Source organism: Xenopus laevis, chromosome 6L (assembly GCF_017654675.1).
Source record: "Xenopus laevis strain J_2021 chromosome 6L, Xenopus_laevis_v10.1, whole genome shotgun sequence".
In the NCBI taxonomy this organism is placed as follows: Eukaryota; Metazoa; Chordata; class Amphibia; order Anura; family Pipidae; genus Xenopus; species Xenopus laevis.
The window spans coordinates 118,776,523-118,795,247 of record NC_054381.1 but is presented as its reverse complement, the minus strand read 5'-3'; the positions used below and the strand labels follow the sequence as shown (position 1 = coordinate 118,795,247).

At 36.6% G+C, this 18,725-nt stretch overlaps 1 protein-coding gene across 1 annotated transcript in view; it reads right to left on the bottom strand.

The window, feature by feature from the left end:
• Window positions 1–2,103: 2,103 nt before the first annotated feature.
• Window positions 2,104–18,725, bottom strand: part of LOC108718573 (desmoglein-3) — a 31,042-nt gene continuing 14,420 nt past the window's right edge. The window contains exons 9-16 of the mRNA XM_041566412.1: window positions 17,431–17,702; window positions 16,386–16,549; window positions 12,980–13,192; window positions 10,338–10,577; window positions 9,838–9,965; window positions 7,209–7,254; window positions 5,339–5,640; window positions 2,104–5,035 (exon numbers count right to left, since the gene is read on the bottom strand). Of these exons, the coding sequence (XP_041422346.1) occupies window positions 3,872–5,035; window positions 5,339–5,640; window positions 7,209–7,254; window positions 9,838–9,965; window positions 10,338–10,577; window positions 12,980–13,192; window positions 16,386–16,549; window positions 17,431–17,702 (2,529 nt within the window). The 3' untranslated portion in view covers window positions 2,104–3,871. The remainder of the gene's footprint in view (window positions 5,036–5,338; window positions 5,641–7,208; window positions 7,255–9,837; window positions 9,966–10,337; window positions 10,578–12,979; window positions 13,193–16,385; window positions 16,550–17,430; window positions 17,703–18,725) is intronic.

Below are 18,725 nucleotides of genomic sequence, written 5' to 3'. Positions count from 1 at the left end.
GAGAATTCTTGGGAACCGGCATCTAACATCCACGCTCCGGAGTTGCTGGAAAAGTTTCATGGAACCTATCCTGGTAAGCCTGCTGGTTGTCGCGTCCTGAGGCCGCTCCTTGATGGGGGGCAATGGGAGAACTTACGCATGCGTCCTGTTCGGCGCAGGCGCGGTAATGCGCGCCGGCGCGTGACGTGGACGCCGGCGACGTTCGCAGACGCGAAGGCGACGGTCGCGGGCGCAGGGACGTAGGCGGAAACGCCTGTGACGGACGTGCTGGCGTCAGTTCCGCGACGTCAGCACGAAGACGCTAGTTTGGCGCCAAAAGATATGTATTTAAACCAGATCCAGACTGACATGCATTGCCTGGTTATTAGGTTATTTTACTGAAACCCTAGCATCTCTTACTATTGAATTTCCTGTTGTGACCCTGCCTGAACCTGGACTACGATTTCTGCTGCCTGCCTCGACTCTTCTGCCTGTCTTATCGTTACGAACCTCGCTGCCTGCCTTTGACCTCGGACTTCCTGACTACGACTTTGCCTAATCCTCTGTACCGCGTTTGATAGTCTCATTGGCTACTCTCCACAACCCTGCTCCCTGTTCCATTCCAGGTGGGTAGTGGTTGTGTGAGGCGCTTGTGAGTTCGAAATCTTCAGCTCCAGCTCCTTCTCCGTCTGGATCACACCGGTAAGCCTGACATACCCTTCCCTGCTCCCACCCCATTTGCATAGAAGCACCTGCCCACCCAATTTTTAGGGAGTAGAATGGCTGGGGAGGGAAAATTTTTATACAGCAGTCTGGGCCCTCAGCCTCCTCCTCTATAGTTACACCACTGTTCTGACTCTCGCCCACTGATGATTAGTTATTTACACTATTAATGGCGATGCCAAACAATATTGTACTTCTTCTGGACCAAGTACTTTCACTGCCAAAACGTGTGCATTTCTGTGATGGAATCCTTTCTGGTAGTATCCTTACTGGCATAAAGGACTGCACTGAATCTTGTAAACTGAGCATATGTGCTAAGAATAAGTTTACTGCTGTAATTTTTTGGCAGAAACTGTTAAATCAGAGAAGAGATAACAACTGAAATGAAATGACACGTGTACCCAAAAAATGGCGAATAAATTAAAAAAATAACAAGCAGTGCGTGGACTGGAAGAAATAACCCAAAATTATATGGGTATAAAATAATGAAGGGTAATAATGTACAAGGTCGGACAGAAGCAAGTTCTCATTGTCAATGGTTCCTCCAACTCATTTGAACTTTAAACAGTTCTTCAGGGTGAATATAGCTGCTCATATACAAATGTATATTCTTGTTGTATAAATTATATTTATACACATTCTGCATTTGTAGTGTATAGTGTGGTATAGAGTGAACTGGAGTTTTAAAAAAATGTAACTACATTTAAATCACTGAATATTTAAGGTTGCATTTATTTATATTACATGTTTTGATCACTGATTGGGCAACCTATTTATCTGTAAGAGTAATCTTAAAAATAGAACTAACCTATAAGGGTATTAACCGAAAATGATGCCATATGGTACATATTCAAGATTATTTCCCATAATACTTCTATCTGCATGTTAATATACTTTTGGACTATAACAGGAAGTGCAATGAACACCTATAACTTCCCCTGAGCTGGCTGGATCATTTTAAATGCATTGGTGGAACTCTACTTAACTAGAACTAAAATCTCTCTTACAGAAGAGACAAAGAAGCAGAAATATTTCTTTCCATTTTCTTTGGACAATCCCAGTTGTACATAACAACTCCTACTATTGACTTCTTAGTTACCTTTGGTTGATCATCCTCTGGTTGGTCATCTTCACTGACACATGTGTGCACACAAATACACACTTACAGACAAACGCATCACATGCCAACATATTGCATACACACATAAACACACACACAACACATGCATCCATTGACAATAAACACACTTGCTGTATATTGAGTATTTGTATGTTTTGTTCAAATGTCTGGAGAGAAATGTCTGATTCAAGATATTCTGCTTTTATTGAACCTCTCAAAAAAACCTAAAACATTTTTTTATTTAAAAGTTCTCAATATTTTCTATAAAATACAAACACAGATTTACCAAACATATTTTATTGTACATAATTACTTGTCTTTTGATCTTTAAACAAAGACTGACAGAGAGATTTTGAATATTTACCAGGGGCTTTTATTTACAAAGCAGGAACCTAAAATTTACAGCACAAAACCTTTTATTTTTTGTCGCCGGTCTTTGACAAGAAGTGCTCAGACAGTTGAATCAAAATAAAAAGGCTTTATGCTAAAGCAATAGCTTTATATGTTAATAAACATGTTCTAGCTACTTCTATTGAATTATTGGACAATTCTTGGAGATCTGTGGAATTGTAATAAATGCTGCCTACAGAAAAAACATTTTAAAAAACTCTATCTAATATTAATTGCTATAAGCCACTTTACACTTTAATTTAAATCTTTGTGCAGTTTTGCATACATTTCAGAGGATAAGCTTAGGGCAACTTTATTGGAGATTTTCAATCAAAGTTTTTAAGGGGTCCATTTACTAACAATCAAGTTTCGTTTTTTTTCCACAAATCTCTAAAAATGTGTGGTTTTCCTGTTTTTTTTTTAAAAAAAAAGCTCTAAATATTTAAGATGTATTAAGTATAAAAACCACGAAAACCACTTATACAAAACTTTGCCAAGTAAAAGTTGTCAAGGTTCTATAAAAGTCAATGGGAGCTGTGCTATAAACAAGAACGTGTGCTACCAAAAAATATTTAATAGTAATTAGCACGATAAAAAGAAAGAAGGCTGTTTCATATTTCTATCTAAAAATGAATAGCTTTTATGATATGTGAAAAGATACTTCAAGCAAAGACAAATCTTGCGGTTTCCCCCTTTTTAGAAAAAAAAATATACAAAGTTCTCATAAGTAAGCATGACAAACAAAGCGAAATAGAAAGCCAATAACCTAAACCAAATAAATACAATTGGTTTATTCTTCATGACAAAACAGATCAAATGTTACAAGTGAATTTTAATGGGAAATAGCAAAATGTATTACTGAGGTTGATAGCTCTTGAGCTGCTGTTGAGAAGTTTGATAGATCTCCTGTATACGGGAATGCTTTCTTCCCTGAAGCAGTGTATCTGTTAATTTTGATAAACTGAGCGGATAAACCTCAGTTTATTAAATTCTTATACAACCTGATGAATCTGGTACATTTGTATTTCTCTGTATGACAAATCCCATTTACATACAGTACAGAAATACCAGCTGGAACTAATTTGGTTCCAGAAACATTAGAACATTTTTAAAAATGTAATAATGCACTTTAATTGGGACTACTGGAAATACATAGCCTGATTACATACAATTCTAACTGTAGTGCAGCTCTTATGTAACAAAATAACTCTGAAACTCGAACATTTCTGGTTCTATAAGAATTTAAGGAACAATCCAAATATTTAGGATTGGACAGTACCTATTTGGATATTCTTTGATAATTACAACTGAATATGATGTATGGTGTATGAATCATGAATACAGTAGAACCCCATTTTACAGGGGACTAGAAATATCTCGGAAAATGTAAAATTTGGGAAATCTATTATGCATAATGTAAAGGTGGATCCACACAAAAGAAAATTATGTAATATTAGGGGAAAACTTAAAATGATCGGATGTGAAGTTGAGGTTTCACTGTATGCATAAAGGTTTTCCTACAATAAATGTATAAGAAAACCCAGTTTGTTAGCAGAGGCTGTAGCCAGTGTATCAGTTGTGTTATGGGGTTCAGAACAAGCTTTACACTGATAACACTATTATAGCTCAAATCTTTAAACAAATATGACAAAAGGTGTATTATTTGGAATACTGCATGGTGCTGTACTTAGTGACTCTACTGCGAGTGACGCTGGGGGAAGTGGATCCAACCGTTTGTGTTAGAAAGGGTTCAGTGCTTAGCACATGGCTTTGGACACCTGGACCAGACTGGACGGTGCTGTACGTAGTAACCCTACTGCGAGTGACATTGGGGGATGTGGATCCAACACTGAGTAAGGGTTCAGGGCTTAGTACACGGCTTTGTATAGCCGGGGCAGATCGAACTGTTTTTTCTGTCACTATTACATTTTGTGCACCGACTCGATCAGGATGGATGATTCTACCGCTTGAAATGTTGGATACTGGTTGTATCAGCCTTTCTGTTACAAGAACATTCTGTCCATCCATCAGATCAGAGCGTATATCTACATTTCCTTGAACATTGGAGATGGGCTGTATCACTCTTTCAGTGACAACCACATTCTGACCCTCGCTTAAATCTGGAAAATTGAAAGACCCAGACAACCTTGAAGTGCTAGGTGCTATCATTCTCTCCCGTCGTACAACATTTGCGTTGTCTTGTATATTTACAAAATCTTGCACCCCAGAAGCAGGGCGCATAATTCTTTCCGTCACAATAACATTGGAGCCATCGGTTATTTCAGGAAATGCACCTCTCACTCCTGAAGTAGACCCAACCACTCTCTCTGTCACATAGATGTTAGGCTGAACATGCGGCTCAAAAGTAAATGCAGAGGGGTTCAAAGCAGGACCAGATGTTGTGTAAGTCTCAGTTACTACAACATTACTAGGATCATGAATGGGTTTAGCAGGTGGCAGGTTGGAGGATGAAAAGCTTTCAGTAACATAGGTAGAACTAGTAACAGGGGCAGGTGACATTTCCCGGAAATTCGAAACATCATTTAATGAAAAGCTAATGTCAGGCTCTACTGTTGGAATGCTAGTGACTACTTTTGGTTCTTTAGCACTCGGCAAAGGCTCAGGTTTTTTACCAGAACATATTTCTGCCAGAGTTTTAAATTTTGGTCCCAAATTGTCCAAATAGCTGTCATCCAAGTCTTCGTCAATAAAACTGCAGCATCCGATAGACCCAGTAGGGCTTCCCACACCTTCATTATCATAAATCAAAAGGCAATCATTTGCTGGTCGACTTTCATCCTCATTGGCGTAGGCTTCCGCTTTCTAAAAATAAAAATAGTAATTTCATTCAAAATGAGTTTTTATATTGACCTGTGATATTATAGTATATTATTTAAATTGTATAAATGGTATTTAAAATAAAGCTAATAGAAAATGTCCTAACATTCAAGGAGTCTAAAGGTAGTTACAGATCATCATACATCAAAACAGTAATCACTGACTTGGGGCTTTCACTATTGTATATTGCTGAACTACAGCTTCCTGCTTCTTTGACCAGATGACTTGCTGGTCTCTGCTGGAACTCTTAAATATAATATTTTTCATTTTGATGGGTTTGTCTCTTACTTCTGTAATGTAGTTTTCCACAAAAGCTGTGTTAATGGTGCCACCATCTCTGTAGTGTGAAGACATTCCTCCAGTAAACGACCCTGCGGCATTGCTTTCTCCAGAAAATCCATGTATTCCCAAACCACTTCCAATCAGTCCTGCCCCAGTGCCCACTGCAGTGGCTGTACCCAGTCCTGTGCCAAAAGATCTGGAATGAACCCCTGCATTTCCAAAGCCACCTGCTGCAGCTGTTGCTGCTGTTGTTGCCGCTGTTGTTGATTCCAGTCCTCCCCCAGAAATGTAGTTGTGTGAGTTCACATCTGAAGAAAAAAAGAATTTTCTTATGTGATGTGTCAAAAACATTTACATATTTAATTTGTAATATTCCTCAAAAGAACTTGAATATTGCTTTAAAATGCCACTGAACTACCCTGTTTTGTTAATCTAATGGCAATTTAGAAATTTAAGACAGTGACAGAAACTAGACTTCTTACACTCCAGATGAAGATTAATATAGATACTGGAGATTTGTCTAGCATCTGTAAGGCCAACGGCATGCTATTATAGCCATTGAATGGGAAAGCACTGCAGGTAAGCTCGCACAGGGATTATTACCAGGAAACAGTGCTATAGGTAGAAGACTACTACTAAAAAGTGCAACCTTTTGTTTGGATGCTCTTTTTTTCTATACAACCAACACGGGAGAGCAACCTGCTGAGTGATGCAATATACAAAATATGACTAACTTGGTCTAACTTGGCTGCATATTCTGGGTGTCCTCATAGGAGTGAAAACTTCACAAACCATTCAGGGGCATCTCAGAACTGTCGAGGTTGCATATAAGTCAATGGGAGAAGTCCCAATGATTTTTTTGATGTGCGCTGGGTTTCATGCAATACCTCAAAGTTTTTGGGTGAAAATTCAGAAAAAATCTTGAAAATCGAATGGAAAAATCCGAAAATATCATGAAAATCTTATTTTGTTCCTGCAATGCAAATTTCCGGGAAAACGTAATAATAAATAAGCTTAAAAAACCTGAGCCAATTTGTAGCAGAAAATATTGAGATAAATTCGGACTTTGATAAATAACCCCCTTAGTGTGCAGTTATAGGGGCACATTTACTAAAGGGTGAATTGTGGATATTTCGAGAAAATTTGGCAAAAAGACAATTTGCCACAACATCGCCTATTTACTAAATGGCGAAGAGGAAAATTCGCAAGCAAAAAACCTCAGCACTAAAGAACTTTCTCACTATTCCGCCAGTGAAAATTCTCTAGCAAAAATAATTTATTAATGTGCGAATGCTACCCTTTTCGCTAAAGTGTATTTCGTCAGGTTCAGGCTGGCGAACTTCCATTATGAAGGTAGAGCAGCCACTTTTAAATCACAATCAACATTGGCCTTTCCATGCTACTTTTTTCCACTGCAAAAAAATTCCTCAGAGAAAATTCTCTGAAGAATTTTCCTTACTACTATTGTATGGAGAAATATACTGGTGAATTATCGCAGAGAATTTTCACCAGGAGAAAATTCACCACAATTCTCAATTTTGGTAAATATGGAGATATATATACACCTGGCGACGTTGTGACATTACGTGAAGAGAAAATTCACACCCCCCCATAGACTCCTGAGCATTACCATTGAGTGTGTCATATTGTACAGTATATCATAATTAGCAATAAAGTGTTCCAGAAATTATTTTTGAAAAATTGCATTGAAAATGTCTACATCATAGAAATAATGTTAAGAAACAAAAATGTTTGTGGTGTCACAATGGCATGTTATTTTCTTTGCTGTTGGTGTGCCAATCACAGTAAACCAATAATATCTACATAATATCAAAGTTGATGTTAGAAGTATATTCAATCTGCTTCTTTAACTCACCATAACATTCTGGAGCACTCGAACTTACAAGCAAATTGGTCACATCCTGTAAAAGAAAACAAAAAAAAATGTATTTCCCTCTGCTAAATATCCTTAACCCTATAGTCAAAGAAAAATTTTGTATTTGCTTTCTTTCTTTCTTTTGCAAATATACTTGATAGGGAGTTTACTTCTCATGTGCTCCAAGTAGTAGCTCCATATATCCTTGCACATCCAAACACATCATCAAAACACCCAATGTCTCTTCCATTGACTCTTATAAAATGGCTGAAAATAGGCACCTGTATTTCCTCTAGGGGACAAAGCAGGGCAGTTTGAGTGTTTTTATGTTCTTTGTTTTGACTAGTAAAATGTGGCAGACACAATGCCCAACATCTCCCACTGTAGATTTGTTCTTAGAACACTTTCTATAATAAATATAAATACAGACAGTGGCGGAACCACGGAAAACCATCTTCACTCAGTATAAGGTGAGTGGCACTGACACATCTAGAATGAGAGCAGGAAAAAGTATTCATCTGCTTATACGGATATAGGATCCATTATCCAGAAACAGTACCCAGTAATTAATCCAAACTAAGATATAACTAATCCTTATTGGAAGCAAAACCAGTCTATTGGGTTTATTTAGGGGCAAATTTACCTAGGGTCAAATATCGAGGGTTAATTAACCCTCGATATTTGACTGCCGAATTGAAATCCTTCGACTTCGAATAGGATTTAGCGCTATTCCTACGTTCGAACGATCAAAGGAATAATTGTTCGATCGAACGATTAAATCCTTCGAATCGAACGATTCAAAGGATTTTAATCCATCGATCTAAGGATTATCCTTCGATCAGAAAATTGTTAGGAAGCCTATGGGGACCTTCCCCATAGGCTAACATTGGCCTCGGTACGTTTTAGGTGGCAAACTAGGGGGTCGAAGTTTTTTTTAAAGAGACGGTACTTCGACTATCGAATGGTCGAATAGTCAAACGATTTTTAGTTCGAATCGAAGTTGAAGGTCGAAGTAGCCCATTCGATGGTCAAAGTAGCCAAAAAAACAACATTCGGAATTCAAAGTTTTTTTCCTCTATTCCTTCATTCGAGATAAGTAAATGGGCCCCTTAATGTTTACATGATTTTCTAGTACACTTAAGGCATGAAGATCCAAATTACAGAAATATCCATTATCTGGAAAAAAAACCCAGGTCCCGAGCATTCTGGATAACAGGTCCAATACCTGTATATGCAAACTATTTTTTGTAGGGTAATCCATCCTTTGAATGCCCCTTTTATACTTGGCTTCCATTTTCCAGCTATGTATTATCTCTACACTTGATCTCTATCTATCTCTAACTTCCTTATTTATTGCCCATGAATACCTTTCACTGATCTAACAGTATATATGCTGTGCCTTTCTAGCTTTCATTTCTATTTTGCCTGACGAAGGGGCCTTGGTGCTCCGAAAGCTTGCAATGTATTTTTATTGTTAGCCAATATAGGTATCACTTCTTCAATACTTTTTGTATTTGTTTGTTTTTTTTATTTGTTATTTCAGCTGTTTATTGGAATTTAACAAAACCGTAACATATACACAGACAAAATAAAATATATTTTCATTTGAGTTGACATTTTTTGATGCAGTATTTTCTCAGTAAATAAAAAATATTTCAGACTAGGGAACAGTCTAAATTCGATTAGAATTTGAAAAAAATTTAAAAAAATAGAATATCGAAATTTATCATGTTCTTCGACCATTTGCCATCTAAAACCTGCCGAACTGCTGTTTTAGCCTATGAGGGATCTCCTAGAACCTATTTGGAGTCAATTGGTGGACTTTGAAAAATCAAAGTTTTTTTGGGGGAAAAACTTCAAATCGAATTCAATCGATTGCGATATTCCTTCGAATTTGTCCAAATACGGACCTATTCAATCGAAAATGGACCTGTTAGACCAAAAAAAAAAAAACTTCGACTTCATTTCAGTTGGTCTTTTTGAATTCAAATTTCGAAGTTTTATCAATTCGAAATTCGACCCTTGATAAATATGCCCCTAAGTAACGAATATTAAATTCGAATTTTCAACTTTTTGTGGTGTCAAAATTCACACATTCAAATTTTAATCCCCTATTCGAATGTAAATTTGAATGTGAGATTTACCACACCTTGACCATGGAAACACTCCTAATTCGAATATTCGCCACCAAAACCTGTTCAGTCCATGTACAAGTCAATGGCAGAGGTTCATTTGGAGATGTTAATAGGCTTCCTGACATTTGAGGATTTTTTCAGAGGGAAAACTTGAATCGAATGCAAATGGAATGCAAAACAAATGCAAACCGAATACAAATCGAATTTTCGGATAATTCCTATTCGATTGAATATTAGACGTATGAATTTTTTCTTAAATAACCTCCCATTCGAGTTGTAAGTATAGTATATTATATATATATATAGTATATAAGTATATTTGATATTTATTAGCGTAAAAGAAATTCACATGAAATCGAAATTCGACCTTTGATAAATTTGCCCATCTATATAAATGCACATGGCAAATTTTTCAGTATTATTGACCCTCTAAGAATGAGGATTATGTCTATGGTTACTGCAAAGACAGAGTCAAGGAATACATTTCAACTCACCACATCTTCAGGTTTTGCTCCTTCAGTCCCCCATGGTCGGTATGCGCCGTCATATTCATCTGCTACAGGAATAAATGTGTTCTTTGTTGCAGAGCCACACGAGCAGAGCAGCAGTAATAGCAGTGCCACTGTCAGTAAAAAAAATAAAGTACACCAATAGAATTTAGGGTACAGAAATGGGATGAGTGCAGCAGCATAAACTGTAACTGTAGCTCTAGCATTATCTCAGTCTAAATCCTAATTGGCTAACTAGTTTAAGCATCTCACAGATGTCTCCAGGGATTTAATATCAAGTATAATTTGACTGTCAATGACAAAGTATGTACATATCTCCCTAGTATTGATAAATTAATTTGCACGGTGGGTTGGGAGCTAGGGCAATAGCTACATAAATATAGAATGCTGGATGATTTATTCAGATAGTTTGTGTTCAGATAGTTTTTTCATTTTTTATTTGAATACCACATAAGTAAGAGTAATTAGAAAAAAAAATTACTTACGTAAAAGTGCTAAAAATCCCATGATCAAAAGTCCAATGGCTGCAGGGCCCAGTGCAACACTTCGAATGTCTTTTACTAATCCTACACCTCCGCAGGTGTCTGTGTTGTCTAAACACTGGCAAATTTGCAGTAAGATACTTACAGGTACGGAACAACTCTGACCATTTTTGTTTATAATTTGAATTTGAACAGTAACATTGCGGGGATCTGTATTTAGTGTTGTTAACATTCCACTTGTATCTGCAGTAAAAGGTCAATAATTAATAGATGAATTCTGATATGCTGTAAAGTTAAACTAGCTGATTTGGGGCTATTCAAAAATATCATACTTAAGGGGATACTGTCATGAGAATACATGTTTTTCTCAAAACACATCAGTTAATAGTGCTACTCCAGCGGAATTCTGCACTGTAATCCGTTTCTCAAAAGAGCAAACAGATTTTTTTATATTTAATTTTGAAATCTGACATGGGGCTAGACATATAGTCAGATTCCCAACTGCCCCCAGTCATGTGACTTGTGCTCTGATAAACTTCAGTCACTCTTTACTGCTGTACTGCAAGTTGGAGTGATATCACCCCCCCCCCATCAGCCTAACAACAGAACAATGGGAAGGTAACCAGATAGCAGCTCCATAACACAAGATAACAGCTCCCTGGTAGATCTAAGAACAGCACTCAATAGTCAAATCCAGGTCGCATTGCAACACATTCAGTTACGTTGAGTAGGAGAAACAACAGCCTGCCAGAAAGCAGTTCCATCCTAAAGTGCTGGCTCTTTCTGAAAGCACATGACCAGGCAAAATGACCTAAGATGGCTGCCTACACACCAATATTACAACTAAAAAAAAATAAACTTGCTGGTTCAGGAATAAAATGTTATATTGTACAGTGAATTATTTGCAGTGTAAACAGTGTAATTTAGAAATAAAAACTACATCATAAAAATCGTGACAGAATCCCTTTAAAGACTCATTAAAAACATATTGCATTGTGCAAAGTGCAATTTCCAGCTGTAAGTTGCCATGTTTTTACAGAGAGCTGTGTGCTAAAGATCACATAAGCATACTGTAACTATGGGGAAATTCAGCAAACTGGAGGTTGCTTATTGACACAGTAATTAGCAGAAATTGGGTCCCAGGTTTGATTTTACCAGGGACATAATATGGGTTTAATATGGGTTCTCCAGGTTTCTCACAACTTCAAAAACATACAGAAAGGGCAATGCTAAGGTAATGATGAGCGAATCTGTCTTGTTTCCCAGAAAAATTCTTTAAAACTGCGGAAAAATTACCAAAACGCATTGAAGTCAAAGGGTGTCAATTTTTTTTTTTTTTTTACACAAGACGTATCCCGCTCGAAATGCATTAAAGTCAATGTGATTTTTTTGTTGTGGCATTTTTTTTTTGTCTCATCGACTTTTTTGTCCAAATGCATTAAAGTCAATGGGCGCTTTTTCTTATGGCGACTTTTTGTCTCTGCAACTTTTTAGCTGGGGCAAATTTTTTCACAAAAAAATTCACAGATGGCGAATCCATGGTTTGTGAAAAAAAATCTCTCATCACTACTAATAGGCTCCTGATAAAACTGACCACAGTGTGCGAGTATGTGGTCGGGTCCTTAGATTTAAAGCTGCATTGGGGCAGGTACTGCGTGAAGTATACTGTCTAGGGTTATGAACATTTTGACACTATAGAAATAAAATAATAATTATAAAACCATGACGTTTGTTGGATGTCCTCTAATTTCTAAATTGCTCTGAAGGTGGTGAGAATGGTAAGAGATCAGTTTTAAGTAAATGTCTTCTACAAATAGAAGAATCCAGTGATTGCAATGCCAACCCATAAATCTGGCTATAATCCTTACAGTTCTTGTGGAACCTGCAACATACTACTTATCCACTTTTCATTTATTTTTCCTTGCATAATTGAATGCTTTTTGCCCTGATACAGAGCCCAAGTGATTGTAATGTATAAATACTGGCTGAGTGATTATAATAATTCTATGAACAGTTTAAGATCTCATTTGGATTACTGCCGGAGATCTTTCATCAAGTACAGGGGGTAGGTCTAATATTTAGAAGGTTATTAAGTCTGCGTAATGCTTGTAGACGTTTACTTGAAATTATTTGTTTTATAGCCTCCATTTTTAATATTCTTTCAGCATTGCCCTGTGTTTTGGGGATTTCAATATTTTGCACTGGGGTAAATATTACACTTATTCTGGCATACATGATTTTACATGCATATGCTTCTTTTGTCTACAATAGAAGTTTATAAATAGCCTATTTCACTGTGAATTTTTCAATTGTTTTTATTAATTGACTTTGGGTTGCACCTTGAAGTCTTATTAAGTCCATTAAGAAGGCTAATTAGTGGTGCCTGCTATTATCAGCTCAGTATTTCTCTTTTTACCTGGTGAACAATCTTCCAGGTCCTTAGGTGTTCTGTACAGTACTTCTTGCTTTTGCACATAAATGACATCACTAAGCAAACAACAAATCAATCCCTTGTTTAATCTAAAACAACTGTAACAGAGAGATTAAGATATAAACATAAATAAAAGTTTTAACTAATATCTTAAATTGTGTTTAACACATATTTGAGTCATACGTATATATTCTATATAATATAACACTCTTACCATTTATTCTTGTCAGGGTAAATGGTGAGTTATCTGAAATCGGCCCAAGAATGTATACAAAAGGAGCAGTGGAAAGTCCAGCGCCATCATCTGCCTGAAGAACAATCTGGGGATTTCTTGAACATATTGTCCTTGGCTGAGAATTAATCACAGGGCAGGAAGGCGTTGTGACATTCACAGTAAGTGTGGTAGTAACTGTTCGGAGTGGCTCATCTGAAAGACATTTGGCAAATGATATATATTTTTTGCATTGGATACTTTTTATATTGTGGCCTACTGGCCTCTTGGCTTCTCATATCGAACAACAGGTTTCTGACACTGGGTCATGTAATAGAAGGTGAGGGAGTATTAATATATGAACTTGTCTTGCCAGGTCGCCAAGAATGAACCACCCCAGAAATGTCCTTTGTTGAAAATAAGAGACAAGTTGCTACATCCATAAAGAGATCCTTTGGTATGACCCCAAGCAAAAGTGTTGCAGGCAAGATGTATTCGGATGATAGACAAAGATTAAAGGACTTAGTTATTTGGTGGGGGGAGGGGTTGTACACCCACAATCAATGAACCTTCATTCCCTGACTGGTCCATCTCTTTGAACTCCATGAAAGGACATGCAAAGAAATATCTATGTATGCAGTGCTTCAGACAGGAGGGGCAGCACATGTGTTGGGTGGGCCTAAAGTCTCTGCTTGAGCCTGTGAGTGCTGCACATTTAGGGGTAGATTTATCAAAGGTCAAGTTGGGGAGACCCATTTATCAATGTCCGAATTTTTCTCAATATTTTCTGAAAAGAACTCTGACCAAATCTGCACAGGTTTTTTTGACTTATTTATTAATACACTTTCCCGATAACTTTGTTTGTATGAAAAAACCCCGAAAAATAGTGAAAAAAACTAATCGTATGAATTTTTCGGATTTTCCCCCTGAGATTTTTCTTATTTTTGCCTGAAAATCACAAAATTTTAGATTATTGCACGAATCCCATCGCAGATCAAAATATGTTTGGGACTTCTCCCATAGACTTATATGCAACCATGTCAGGTCTGAGATGCCGGATATACAAATTCTGACTTTTTCCATCCTCGGGGTATAATAAATCTCAAAAAAATTGTGTTTTTATTTTTCCATTAAAAATTAGGTTTTTATAGTATTCAGAGTTTAGTAAATAAACCCATAGAGTTTTTTTTAACCTCAAATGAACTCGAATGACCTTGAAACTTGAATGGGATCTTATTTAAGAAAAAACTTGAATGTCTAAAGACTTTTAACATCTTCAAATGGGTCACTGGACCTACGTATGCCATTGACTTCTACATAAACTCGGTAGGTTTAAGGTGGTGTACTATCGAATTCAAGTTGTTCCCAAGGTATGATAAATCTCGAATTCATGTTTGGATTATTCCCAACTTGAATTTGTGAGTTTTGACCAAAAATCCAACTTGAAAATTCGAATTCGAATTTACAATTCGTACCTTAATAATTGTATTTGGTCTTTTGTGCCAGACTCATCAAAATTGTGAATTGAATTGAAAATGAGTTTGTTTATTCTTCAAATAAACTCTAATTTAATAAAAATTTCAAATGCTTGCTTATTTAATAAAATATCTGTATATAAAAAGTTAAGTAGAAAAACATTGTGAAAAAATTAAAATGACTCAAATTTCTACTGACATAGACAGCTACCTTTGACTTTTACATGAACTTGGCAGCTATTAGATGGCAAAGCTTTACATTCGGTCGTTACTATTTTTTTGCTCTTAATAAATAGCATAATTTAAATTCACACGTTTTACTGCAAAAAATAGGATTTGTTGAAAAAAATTCCTAATTTGAATGTTGCTAAATCTCTCCCTAAGGGGGAATGAGGGCCGTTTAGGGCATGGCCACTTTCCTCCCTTAAGGTGCGGCATGTGTAGCCTCTCCCACCCCTTCCCAGCTAGCCCCCAGGTAGGAACAAAGGAAAGGGGGCTAGCAAAGGCGGGCGGGTTGGGGGAGGAAGCAGGGGAGGAGCGGGGAGCAGGGCAGGGTTCTTAAGGTGATGCTGTGTGTGAAGTTCTCATTACTTACTTGTTTTAGCACAGCTGCTCTGCACCAAAATCATGCTCAGAATGAGCAAGCAAGATGTGTATTGCTTGCTGATTTTCTTCCATTAACATGCATCGTACTTGCACCTAGTGCTGTTAAATTGACTCTCTAATCTTAAAGGACCAGTAACATCAATAAAATGTAAAAAAAAAAATTGTTAGTATACATAGAAAAAAAACCCACCAAGACAAATTAAACTTTAAAATCACAAAGCCATTATTAAGAAATAACTTACCGAAACTCCACTTCCGCTCCTCTTCAGAAAAGGCAACAGGGTGACAATCCATCATGCGTCGCTCGATTTCTCCTCCCTTGGTATCTCCTATAAGGAAGGCAGGGAGGAGAAATCGAGCACCGCACGATGGATCGCCCGATCGCTTTCTGAATCGCAAGCGGAGTTTCGGTAAGTTATTTCTTAATAAAGACTTTGCTTTTTTAAAGTTTAATTTGTCATGGTGTTTTTTTTCCGTATACTAACGAATTTGTTTTAAAATTTTTTTGATGTTACTGGCCCTTTAAGATGCATGATGTGTAACCATCAGGTAGATTTATTACCTTCTATCATAAGTAAACATATTCAAGTTTTCAGGAAATTTTCCCATATTTATCATGGTACCCATGCATTTATTTTCCTAAATAAAAAATGTATTAACATTTTTCCTAGTTTTTTTCTGAGCAAAAAAGGTGTGAAAATGGTTTGAACTGCATTACTGTCCCACATGAATTGTGATCAATTTCCCACACAGTACACAACTTTTCACTTTGGGCTTTTCAATACTCAAAGCCTGATAAGAAAAAGGTTGGAAAATGTTTTGATGATTTAAACAAATCAAAATATTTTCAATTCTAAAAAAAGTAGTGAAGGGTAGGAAATTTTTGAAAAATCTTTCTCAATGTCTCAATAACATTAAAAGTCCCTTAAAACTATAGATACAATGTCAAGGTACAATGTTTGTTTTCTTAGGCTAAGGGCTACATGGATAATCTGCTTTTGTTCACTATATGGAGGAAGATAAAAGTGAATCAGCTCCAATCTGCTACTTTGTTTGGGTCCAATGACGACATCACTTATCTGCAGGAACACTGAGCGGATTTTGGTTTAGAAACGTAAAAGTATACATTTTGGGGGAAAATCAGCTCAGTGTAGCTGCACATAGATGATGCCATTGGAGCTACACGAAGGCGTGGATAGGAATGGATCTCAGCATGCGTACCACATGCAGGTGGTGAAAAGTTGATCATCCACCTAGTGTGCCCTTAGCCTTAACAGGAGAGAAAATGCATAAGAACCATAATGAAAATGATAGCAAAGCTAAATTACCGTTGTTTATTCCAAAGATGACTGCAGTGTGGTTGCCGGATCCTGAGCCTGGGCCAGAGCCGGTGTCGGTGCCAGTGGTGTCACGAGGAAGATCGCCTATAAGTCTGACATTCCCCTGGTCATCAATAAATAACCATTTGCTACTATTTTCATCTGTAGTAAACCTGTTGAAAAAGAAAAGATATTGAGACATATATATATATATAACTGAGTCCTGTACTGGAGCACACATTCAAAAATAGCAGCTGCCTGGGTGCTGGTTAGAATCTATAGCATATAAATCAAACATAATAAACCGCACTACACAGGACTTGTGAATGCAAAAAAAAGTGAAAATGTTTATTTCGACGTTTCGGTTCAGATACGAGAACCTTCCTCAGGTGGGGTCACTGGACTCTGATATATATATATATATATATCAGAGTCCAGTGAGTATCCGCACTCCAAGGCACACTGTTGTGGCTTGTATAGCCGGGGTGCAAGGTTAAGATATATATAAAACGTAATATTCAAGAGAACCAGCACTCCCATGTATAAAATATTCTCATTTATTTCTGTTGCATCAATGTCCAACGTTTCGGTCCTTGCTAGGAAAGGAAAGGTCCTAGCAAGGACAGAAACGTTGGACATTGATGCATATATATATATATATATATATATATATATATATATATATATATATATATATATATATATATATATATATATATATATATATTCTGTATATATGGTTGTAAAATATCAGCTCATAGTTCTATCTATAATTACTTATAATTAATACTCAACAATAATATGTGAGGATCCACTTACAAACATACTGTATATTGACACTGGGGAACCCTGGAATTACTGTGACCATGGACATTGAGGTAACTCTAAAGTTCTCGTTGTTGTGTCCATAGGCACATTAGACTTGCGTCCAGTGAATTTTGCAAATGACTCAAATGCTAGATACAACTTGCACTGGATGACCCCAGCAGCGTGCTTTCCCGGGCAGCTTTGTTTAATGTGGATAAAATGAACTGCTGTACTGAGAATGACTTACACGGCATTTGATATGATTTCCCCAGTGTCCAGATTTTCCATCTGCAATTTCACCAGTATATAGTTAAAAAACTGTTCCCTGCTGAGGCCTGCTGGAATGGTCACAGTTAATGGACGTGGTATGACTGCATATCCTTCGTTCACATTTTGAACTTGAACGGCAATGTTAGTCACCTTCGCTTGGTACTGAGACAGAATGGAGGAATGGAAAGGGGCCCTGTTTCTCACAATAATGCCAAGGTTCATCATTTGCATTGCTTCATAGTTCAATTCCTAAATAGAAAATAGAAATTATTTATCACATTGGCTATAGAGTTTTAAGGAAAAAGAGTATATTATTAATATTATTGAGTAGTATATTAAGAAAAAGCATATCATGGGGGCCTAATAATCTCATTTTCATGGTTTTTGAAACCACAACTAAACTCAGAAATTCTAAAACTACAAATGTCACAAGATTTATTATAAAGTCTGAATAAAAAAGTAGAAACAGAAAATTTCGCTGAACTCTGCGTAAAAAATGACAAATACATCAATAACCTCTAAAAATTAGAGTTTTTCGGCCAATTCCTATTGAAAATTTAGACTTCTAAAAGTCGAAATTGATTTACAGCGGTCCAACAGGATCAGCGCACCTCCCATTGACTTTTATACGACCTTGACAACTTTTACTTGGTGAAGTTTTGTATTAGAATTTTTCATGGTTTTTAAACTTCATAAATCTGACATTTTTAGAGCTTTTTTGAAAACCAACATTTTTTAGAGATTTGTGGAATACAAATCGAAATTTGATTATTAGTAAATGGGCCTCTAAGGTGTAAGGCATTTAATGTAAGGCGTATAATATAAGGCATATAATGTAAAGCTAATTTAATAAAATGGATTAAATGTATTTCTGTACAGAAGCAAACACATTTCCATTATTTTACCCCAATTGCAACTGATATCAAATGTGTACTGGCTTTTATACTTTTTGATAAATTGATGGGGTAAGTTAAATGAAGAAGAATCTTCAGACAGTCAGAACAAGTAATAAAAGGAAAGAAACAGAAGCGGAGCCAGCACAATGTAGGAGCAAAAATAGTGGGTAGGATTCCATTTGATGAGAAAAGTTTATTTCCTAAATCAGTTCCTGATTTTCCCATAGAGCCAAATGCAATTCAATGAGAGAAATATCAAATAAAAACAAACAAAAATCAGGCCCAATATGTGATTCAAGGACAGAGACAGGTACGTATAAATTTTTTTATGGTTTTGAATTACAAGACTTCCTATTCTGCCTCTTTACAACGCTAT